Source organism: Colobus angolensis, unplaced genomic scaffold, assembly GCF_000951035.1.
Source record: "Colobus angolensis palliatus isolate OR3802 unplaced genomic scaffold, Cang.pa_1.0 Scaffold27, whole genome shotgun sequence".
In the NCBI taxonomy this organism is placed as follows: Eukaryota; Metazoa; Chordata; class Mammalia; order Primates; family Cercopithecidae; genus Colobus; species Colobus angolensis.
In genome coordinates, this window is record NW_012115932.1 from 7,324,304 (window position 1) to 7,335,015 (window position 10,712).

Consider the following 10,712-nt stretch of genomic DNA (forward strand, 5'->3'; position numbering starts at 1 on the left):
AAATAAATAAAAAGGACATAAATAGGATATTGAATGTCTATAGACAGTTCCTACCTATATGCCTAAATCACTTAAGATCAAAACAATGCCACTGATATAAATTAGTGACCTTACTTCACTTTCTGCCACAAACAAAGGACTCACCTAAATACCATGTTCACACTTCTCTTTTGTGTTAATCCACTTCTACTGTCAGGCTTTTAACTATTTTTAAACTTCTTGACATAAAGTAATCCCTCAAGTAATAATATTCTAATTAAGAAATTTTCATTAACTCTTAATTACTTAAAATACATTTATGGACTTTTTCCTTTCTTAACACTGTTTTCAGCACTATAATTTTGTGTGAATTATTATACTTAGACAAAGGGGTACACAATTCCTATTTAGAAAACTTTATTGAATATCATACTTATCAAAAGAAAAAGTTAATTTTCCCCAAAGGCACCCTTCATTTCACATGATCTGTACTCTAATGTTCTTTTGTATTAAAAATATGGTTAAATATGGAATTAGTAAAATGCAGCATATAAAACTTCATGCTGAGCAAAAACAAGTCCAAAACAACTTTACCATATATCCATAGAATAGTTCCCACAGTACATTTCCTACGTAAATCATGTTTGAATGCAATTTTTAGAACCATTTTAAAATATATTTTGCAATCTGTTAACTGTAGGCATCCACATTTTTCTTCCATTACATAATCTGTTTCTCTGATTAAGTTGGCAATATCTGCTAGGATCCACAGAATGTAGGGGAAAAAAAGCAGTTATTTCTCAAGGTTTGAGAAATCTGGTCCACCTTTAGTGTAGTTTCCTGAGATTTCTGCTCCACTGAAGTCAAAACCAGGATTCTAAAAGACAAAAAACATATATAATGAAATAAAACTTGAAAAATACAAGTACAAACTGGCAATTGATAAAAAAGATATATAAATGACCAATAAATACATGAAAATATAACAGACTTCACTGTTGTCACCAAAATAGTATTTAAAACTATGAGGCATTTTTCAACTCTCCTAGTTACAAATATTTAGAGATCATACGTATACTACAATGTTGGCAAGTGTATGGGGAAACATATACTTCAATAAAAGTCCGTAGATAGATTTAATAGCTAGCATTTTAATTTTTTTAATTTTTTCATTTTTTTGAGACGGAGTTTCACTCTTGTTGCCTAGGTGGGAGTGCAATGGTGCAATCCCAGCTCACCATAACCTCCGCCTCCCAGGTTCAAGAGATTCTCCTGCCTCAGCCTCCCGAGTAGCTGGGATTACAGGCATGCACCACCACACCCAGCTAATTTTATATTTTTAGTAGAGACGGGGTTTCTCCATGTTGGTCAGGCTGGTCTTGAATTCCCAACCTCAGGTGATCCACCTGCCTCAGCCTCCCAAAGTGCTGGGATTACAGGCATGAGCCACGGCACCCAGCCTATAGCTAGAATTTTTTGAGAGCTTTCTATGTGCCACACAAAATTTCTAGGAGCTATACATATGTAAGATATTTAACCCTCACAACAATCCTGTAAAGTAGTATGTCAGGCCTTAGTCTTTTTGGTGGGCTATTTCATTTATCCAACAAACATTTGTTGAGCTCCTACTGTTTGGAAGACCATTACAGGTATGTAGAATTCAAGAGTGAAAAAAAAACAAAAATCCCTGCTCTAGCGGAACTTAACAGGAGAGACAAACCATAAATCAACCAGTACAGGGGCTGGCAGGCTTTTTAAAGAACTAGGTAGTAAACATTTCAGGTTTTGCAGGCCACATAGTCTCTATCACAAATACTCAACTGTCTGAAAGACAGTATACAAACAAATGACCATATATGTGCTCTAGAAAAGCTATAAAACAGGTAGTGGGCCAAATTTGGCCCAAGGGCTGTAGTTTGCCAACCCCTGATCTAGTGTTAAAAGCTGGTAAGTGATAACAGAAAAAAACAGGATAAGGGAAATAAAATTATAATATTTAAATGGGATAATCAAAGTATGCTTCATTGAGCAATGATATGAAAACATAAAAGCCAAACTGTGGGAGAAGAGCACTGCAGTCAGAAGGATAGCAAAGGGATGGGATGACATGTTCTTTAAGGAATAGCAAACAGGCCAGTATGGCAAAAGCAGAATCACTAAGAGGGATAGCAGTAGGGGAGGAGGTAGTCAAGGAGCTAATGGAATAACTGAACAGATATGGCCTTGTAAGAGATAGAGAAATGACTTGCAGAGTTCTGAGAAGTGGCATGATATGACTTGGATTTTAAAAGAACAGCTCTAACTGGCTGGGCATGGTGGCTCACGCCTGTAATCCCAGCACTTTGGGAGGCTCGAGGTGGGCGGATCATGAGGTCAGGAGATTGAGACCATCGTGGCCACCGCAGTGAAACCCCGTCTTTACTAAAAATACAAAAAAATTAGCTGTGCCTGGTGGCGGAAGCCTATAGTCCCAGCTACACATGAGGCTGAGGCAGGAGAATGGCGGGAACCCGGGAAGCGGAGCTTGCAGTGAGCAGAGATCGCACCACTGCACTCCAGCCTGGGTGACAGAGCGAGACTCCATCTCAAAAAACCAAAAAAAAAAAAAAAAAACCCTGCTATTTTGAGAAGACTACGGCAAGAGTAAAATGAGAAGACCAATTAGAACGTTATTAGAGTAATCCGGGCAATACATTAGAGGTGGTACAGATCTGAATGATAGTAGAGCTGGTGGTGAGAAGTGGTCAAATTCTAAATATATTTGGAAGATAGCATCAATAAGATTTCCTAATACATTGGATAGAGTATGAGAATGATGTAAGAATCAAAGATGAGTCCCAAATTTTTTTTGACCTGAACTACTAGTTTTCATCAACTGAGATGAGAAGGCTACGGGTAAAAACAAATATAGAAGGATGTTAGGGTGTTCAACTTGGACATGTTGAGCTTAATATACGTTAGATAGCCAGGTGGAGATGATGAATAGGCAACTGGGTATGCAGGTCCTAAATTCAGGAAAAAAGTCTAGGCTAGAGATATACATTTGTTAATTATTATCATAAAGACATACATTATCAAGTGCTATGATCTAGTAATTCCTCTCCCAGATATTTATCTTAAACATATCTTAGAACACTTGAGTAGTTTCACAGAGATGAAAGCACAGCTTTGTTTAAAATACAGAAAAATGAAGAAATCTAAATCATATCAAAGGCAAACAGCTAAATAATGATGACACATCCAAACTACAGAATACTCTGAAGCAGTTAAAAAGAATGAGTTTTATACCTATGTACTAGTAGGGAAAGAGACCCACAGCATATTATTAAATAAAAAAGCAACAAGAAGAACAGTACACACAGTGTGATCCTCCATTTATGCTAAAAAACAAAACAAACAATAGCCAACATATGAGATGAAAATGAGATAGATGCATGGAATGGGGAGAATGGTGCTGAAGGGGCCTTTCACTTTTCACACTATGTAAGTCTATATTGATTCAACTATAGTAAGAGTTTATTCATGCATTACTGATGTACATAAAAGTAAGCTTAAACTCACAAATCACAGCAATACAAATAAATTCCTCTCAAGAAAATCTTTTGAAAAATCAAAGCCATACAAAGCCGTTATTCTAACCATTCACTTAAAAATTCTTCTAGAAAATGTTTGTAATTCTTCATAATGACATTTGAGTTTTAATTGCAAATAGTATTTATTCGATGATTTTTATATATTTAATTACACATACTCATATACTTCATCTGACTTACTTCTTTTTGGAATCTCTCTAATGTAAGCTTTCTCTGCATTTGGTCTTGCACCCAAGGATCCGCTGCATATTCAGATTCTAGTAGAGAAGTCCAACAATTTGCTGCATCTCTCTTTGTCTTTGTGAGAACAATACGAACCATTTTTCTATCCTCTAAAAAAAACACACACACAGACACACACAAAGAAATCACAGACACACACAAAGAAATCAGAGTTCTTCATCAAGTTGGGTTCTTTTTTGTTTTTTTTTGAGACAGTCTCACTCTGTCGCCCAGGCTGGAGTGCAGTGGCGCGATCTTGGCTCACTGCAACCTCCGCCCCCACCCCAGGGTTCAAGTGAGTCTCCTGCCTCAGTCTCCCTTAGTAGCTGGGATTACAGGCATGCGCCACCATGACCGGCTAACTTTTTTATTTTTAGTAGAAACGGGCTTTCACCATGTTGGCCAGGCTGGTCTCAAGAAGTTCTTCATTAAATTTTATATTTTCAAAAACCACTAAGTAATCTTTTCTCCCCCCACTAGGTAATTTTGACATACAACGGTTTTCAACACATTTCTATTGCTTTATCTTTCAAAGCTGCAAAGACAAAAAAGACCTAATACAAAAGGGGAAAAGATACCAACACAAAATTAATTTTAAAAAAAGATTTGATGAATTATAGTAATTACCCTTACCCAAAGTCCATGTTCCCTCATCAGCTATTGTAGAATCAAAGAGTTTGCCCTGAAAAATAAACATACAAGGTGCTAAAAATACAGAATTTAATTTTTATAAAGTTTTCATGATTAAGATTTACCTACTTTCCTACCTAATCCACATCTTATACCACCACTTCACCATGACATTTATAGGTGCACAACCCTAAATTTTCTTCCAGCAGGTAAAATGGAAACTAGTTTACACTGCAAGGGATATTTACTATGTATGGCAAAGAACACAGAGCTCTCAAAAGATCAGGGCTCCTTAATTTTTAGAAGATATAGTAATACCACTAGCCAGTATTAATGTGAAATTAGTATCTGAAATGCTTTAATTCTACCAATTAAAATTAACCACAAGAAGGGATCTCCTGCTAAAACTAAAAAATGTTATCTTTTTTTTTGAGACAGAGTTTCGCTATGTCGCCCAGGCTGGAGTGCAGTGGCGGGATCTGGCTCACTGCAACCTCCACCTCCAGGGTTCAAGCGATTCTCCTGCCTCAGCCTCCCAAGTAGCTAGGACTACAGGCACCTGTGACCACGCCCAGCTAATTTTTGTATTTTTAGTAGAGATGGGGTTTCACCATGTTAGCCAGGCTAGTCTCGAACTCCTGACCTCGTGATCCACCCGCCTAGGCCTCCCAAAGTGCCAGGATTACAGACATGAGCTACCGCACCCAGCAAAATGTTGTTTCTAAAGTAAACTTTTAAAACCGTTTTAGGCCGGGCGCGGTGGCTCAAGCCTGTAATCCCAGCACTTTGGGAGGCCGAGACGGGCAGATCACAAGGTCAGAAGATCGAGACCATCCTGGCTAACCTGGTGAAACCCCGTCTCTACTAAAAAATACAAAAAACTAGCTGGGCGAGGTGGCGGGCGCCTGTAGTCCCAGCTACTCGGGAGGCTGAGGCAGGAGAATGGTGTGAACCCGAAAGGCGGAGCTTGCAGTGAGCCGAGATCTGGCCACTGCGCTCCAGTTTGGGCGACAGAGCGAGACTCCGTCTCAAAAAAAAAAAAATAAAAATAAAAAAACCGTTTTAATCTTTTTGTTGGGCAATCGGCATTAAAAAAAACTTTACGTATTCCAGATTTGAAAGATTAGTTGTGACTGACTGTTCACAAACTCAGGTTTAAAAAACATAAACAAAATATAAATTTAAGAGACATTCTCAGCACCAGGCCCGGTGGCTCAGGCCTGTAATCCCAGCACTTTGGAGGCCAATGTGGACTGCTTGACCCCAAGGGTTCAAAGCTGCTGTGAGCTACAATCTCAGCCCTGCACTCCAGCATGGGAGACAGGGACCCTGTCTCTATAAATAAATAAATAAATATATTAAAAGAAAAAGAGAGAATGCATAAGCTCAAATCCATTTTAATTTGTTGCCAAATTTAAGTTACAGAAAGTGAAATTAAAATGTCACTCGAAAAAGCCCACATTTTAAAATATGTCAAAATTAGTGGGAAAAAAATCCCACTAGTCTATATATATACATCAAAAATCCCAGAGTTACTGCTAAATTCCGAAAGTTACTGGATTTACTAAATTTAAATCATAATCTAAAACCATTGTTGAGGAAACTATGAATTGTACAATTCAGAAAAGTCACTGCGATCCAAGGTGACATAAATTAACGTCTTTCACAGGAATCTTGAGGCACTCAAAGCACCTCCATAGCTAACATATAGAATGAACTTATTACATACCAGTGAATACTCCAAGCTCTTCATACACATGAATACCATGTTATGCTCAAAACAATCCTATGAGAAGGGTACTATAACTACCGTATCTTGTGGATAAGGAAGGTATACAGACACTGAACAATCTCTTGCCCAAGTTTACGAAACTAGGAAACAAGTCGTCTCCCTTCACCACATTACACTGCCATCAAACATCTTGGGCATCTAATCTGAGAACAAAATCTAATTTCAACCTGTTCATTTATACACTTAACAAAGAAAAAGCGAGTCCAGATCCAACGAGTATTGGTGAAAAGAAATAAAAGGGGCACTACTTATTTTATACACACACCTCTTCACCACGTGCGTGACCACTCCACAAACATGCAGGATTTTTAAACTTTTAGATGACAAAACTGATCACCTGACATCATCTCCAAATTCTCTGCCCGTTATTCTATCCCTATTTTCTTTGTTGTCCTTTCCTATATTTATCTGTTTATTAATTACGCTCCACTGCAGGGATGTTATCTGTCTGGCTCTCTTCCTGCCACCTTCCTGTCTTCAGTGCAAGGAAGAAATATTTGTTCCTTTAGCAACCTAGTTAATCTGTTCCCAGCTGAAGCCCTTCAGAGAAGCATTAAGCAGCAGTCTGACTTGGTTTGAAAACTAAACAGGAAAATGGGCTCCTCAAATTTCCACAACTCAGCATCTGCCCTGAGGAGGGGGGCTCTGACCAGACCCAAACCTGGTGTTATCCTCTTTCTCCTTCTGCCAGCCACGGGAGCCGTGGGGACACCCAACAGTCGTTCAGGGAAACCATGAACTTTTAGGGGGCGGCTGGGAAGAGGAAACTGAACACAAGCCCCAAGTTGCTGCTACCTTGAGGATCTCACGGCCGCCCACCGACAGCGCCACATGCCGGCTCTGCAGGCCGCACTGGATATCCTGGGCGCGTGTGCCTGGAGGCACCTGAACTTCAATGAACACCTCCTCCAAGGTCTGGTACCACTGGCCCCACGGGGTCCCGCACGGAACCACCCCACTCCGCTCCTCAAACGGGGCCGACATAGTCCAGTCGCTTCCCGGCCGCAGCCGCACCAGGCGGAGCCGAGCGCACGCGCGGAATCCCACGCTCAGGCTACGCCTTGGCCCCTCTGCTCGGGTCACTGCACATGCGCAGGAACGCAAGCTGGAGTCTCCGTGTTCGTTTTCCCTTTTGAATGGCCATTTACGGCACCAGCAGAACCCGGATGAAAGAACTGAAACCCAGAAAAGTTCACAAGCAACGAACAATGGGACAGAACTGGAACCAGTGAAGCCGGAACTCACTACACAGTCACCTAAGTGACGCCAAAATGCGCTTTCAAACGCCTCCGGAGTGAAGTGCGCTTGCGCAAATGCTAGTGGTGCGTAGGTTACAATTGAGTAACGCCGGGAATGACTGGGTAGGTGGGTGGGGCGGGGAACAGTAACGGTTTCCTATTGGCTGGCAGCCAGAACTCACAGGCCAGCTAATTGGACGCAGTCAGAACCCAGCAGTCTTTCTTTGTATTCCTCTGCGGGATTGGTGTGCCCAGGGGTTTGACTTTCCAATTGGCTAACACCGGTGTGGGAGGGGAATGTGTGGAGTTTTGAATTTGAAGCCGGTAGGCAGTGATAATCCGCATTCAGTTGCCGAGGAGTGCCAGTGACCTTCAGTTTCTGGAGCTGGCCGTCAACATGTCCTTTCCTAAGGCGCCCCTGAAAAGATTCAATGACCCTTCTGGTGCGTAAGGGGAAAGGAGCTGGGGGACGGGAGACGCCCTAACGCCCTTTGCCTCTTTCGGCTCCCTTCTTGGGAGGCAAGCAGAAGGCGATTTTAGGATCGGGTTGGGGCTCATTCAATTGATTGATTTTTCTCAAATATGCTCTAAGCATCTGTTACATGCCAAGCACTAATCAGGATGCTAAAGATACCGCAGGGAGTGAAACAGTCCCCGCCCCTTGGGGCTTACATTCAGGCGGGGAATACTGTCAATAAACAGCGGTAATGGAGAAACTACAGCATAGCGAAGGGAATGGAGGCGAGGCGTTGGTAGCTATTTGATTTTCAAGTCCGAGAGGGCCTCACTGATAAGAACATTGGAGTATTACTTTTAGTCTGAACTTGTGGATTTCTTTTGTATATTCCATTTGGGCATAAAAGTAGGAAGATCCGTAAAGGCAGTTTCTGGGTGTAAAATTAGAGCAGTAGCACTTACTGAAAATATAAACAATGAAGTTATCATGGCTGATATTGACCACTTATACCTCAAGCACCATACTAAGGCTATACATCGATTATTGTTAATTTCCCACCAACTCTAAGGGGTAATCCTATTATTCATTGTTTTATTGATAAAAAGACTGAGACTTAAATTTGCTCAGTGCTACACTACCAAAGTGGCCGGACTGGAATATGAACCCAGCCCCCATCATGTGCTGTTAACACCGCAATGCATAAGCACAGTAACCAGGAAGCCTTAGATGTGTTTGATAGGCACTCATCATTTAAGATGCTCTATGCTGGGACTGTGCTACTAGATCTTGTTTATTCCTTCCAAAAGCCAAGTGAGGAAGGTACTGATATTGACCCCGTTTTACAGATGAGAAAACAGAGGTTTTGTGACTTGCACAACCAGTGAGTGGTAGAGCTAAATATCAAAGCTCGTGATTTATCCACTATCATATGCTATTTCGTGGTTACTCATTACATCTCTAATTTCTGTCAGCCAACGTATGGATGAAAATGTTCACAACTACTCACCAAGGAAGGCCAAAAGAGCAAGTGAATCAACACAAACTTACTTTCTTAGTTAAACGACTCAAGGACCATATGATTTCCCAAGTAATCAAAGGACCTACTCTTAAGTTTTGTCAACAGTGTGGCTTTAAGGTTTTTGGTTTTTGTTGTTGTTTGCATTATAGTAGGTTAAACTGGCTTTACCAAAGATACAGTATTTCAGGCTCACAGTTACAAGAATAATACCAATTATTCATTTGATGTTAATGTGTATGAGGCAGTGTGGTGATTTTTCTTATTCGAGTAACCCTCACAACCACACTGTAAGGTAGGTACTGTTCTTTATCCTTGTTTTGTGAATGAAGAATCTGAGCTTCTTGAAGTCACTTTCCAGGGGCTTAAAGCTACACCGGAAAAAGAGAGAGTTTTTATTCACCCTCTTCTCCATACATCTACAAAGTATCTGGCCCATAGTAATGTCTGATTGGCAGGCCCAGCTGGATTTGAACCCTGATCTGGCTGATTACAAAAGCCTATTCCATTCCCACATCCCCAACATACTTTCTGTCTTCTTTTCCATGCTGCTGAACTCAACCCTGAGTTAAATACTGGGGATACAAACATGTTTAAGATACTCCCTAACTTCAAGCAGGCTTTTGGCTAATGTGGAAAATGGATAGTACATAAGCCATAAGAAAACCAAGAAGTTCTATGATAGGAACAATACGCACAGGTTTCTATGAAGGGAGTTTTCTATCCTGATTTGGGCATTCAGAAAAAACTAGAAGAGGCAACATCCAGGCTCTTCTGGCAAAACAGAAGGTGGGCTGTTCATTCTAGGTGGAAGAAATAGAAAACACAGAGGTCTGGAAGTTTGAAGAATTTGTTTAATGTAACACATAAAATGTTTTGTTTGCATACAAGTATGGACTGCCTGGCTTAGCTTTTGTTCATTGTTGATGAAGATGTAAGCTGTTCCAGACAGCTTATGATCTCTCCCAAGATATCCCATTCCTCTTGTCTGATGTTCCCTCTCCCCAGATTTCTAACAAGTCATACCTATGTTCTAATGCATTTAAGAGTTGTTAAGAAAAATATATAGAACATGAAAATGGCGTGTGCCACAGTCTCACAAAGTATTGGTAAGTGTACAGGCTCCGTTTCAGCCTAGTTGCTCTTGAATCCAAATCCCTTTAACTATCAAACCTGACTCTGTAGAGTCTCTAGGGAAGAAGTTTTGTTAAATATGGCCTTAATTGTTCGCAACTTGCACATGCTGCTTAGTCACATCTACTGTCCCATGTTTTGCTGGCCCTTATCTCCTTGAGAGTGGACCCAGTGAGGGATTAGAATACTAGAACTCATCCTAGGTACATTGTTGAGTTTTTTCAGTGTACCTAGGATGAATTCAGCCTGATTTAATTTTTGTTTTCCGTTTCTCTTCTGGCTTCTTGCCAAATCTAGAACAGTGCTTCTCATGCTTTTCCACAGCAGCATTTCTAAGAGCAGAGAGCAAAAAAGAAAAACCACCAGCTCTGAATCCCTCCCAACTTACCCCCAAAAGGCATAGCTACCAGTAGTGGTGGCAGTTTTCTCTGAAGTCTTCTGTTTGCTTCAAAATACACTATATTCTTCATTACTTCCCCACCCCTACCCCAAATGAATAAAATAGATGCTCTAAGATGTACCACACTCTGTAATCCCAGCACTTTGGGAGGCCAGTACCGGCAGATCACGAGGTCAGGAGATCGAGACCATCCTGGCTAACACGGTGAAACCCCATCTCTACTAAAAAATACAAAAAAACTAGCCGGGCGAG

General features: G+C 40.8%; 2 protein-coding genes across 4 annotated transcripts in view; one reads left to right on the forward strand and one right to left on the reverse strand.

Annotated features, from left to right (window-relative positions):
• Nucleotides 1-379: 379 nt before the first annotated feature.
• On the reverse strand, nt 380-7,468 carry NUDCD2 (NudC domain containing 2). Its single transcript, XM_011947733.1, has 4 exons — nt 7,012-7,468; nt 4,428-4,476; nt 3,753-3,904; nt 380-856 (listed from the first exon to the last, which is right to left on the reverse strand). Exons 1-4 carry the CDS (start codon nt 7,198-7,200, stop codon nt 773-775), a joined length of 474 nt encoding a protein of 157 aa, XP_011803123.1. The 5' UTR covers nt 7,201-7,468; the 3' UTR covers nt 380-772.
• A 44-nt stretch (nt 7,469-7,512) lies between these two features.
• The window catches only part of HMMR (hyaluronan-mediated motility receptor (RHAMM)), a 33,740-nt gene continuing 30,540 nt past the window's right edge, over nt 7,513-10,712 (forward strand). For 2 of the 3 annotated variants that reach the window (XM_011947729.1, XM_011947730.1), the window contains exon 1: nt 7,600-7,897. In XM_011947729.1, the coding sequence (XP_011803119.1) occupies nt 7,852-7,897 (46 nt within the window). In that variant the 5' untranslated portion in view covers nt 7,600-7,851. Of the gene's footprint in view, nt 7,898-10,712 lie in introns of all 3 variants that reach the window. The other variant, XM_011947732.1, reaches the window with a different exon arrangement.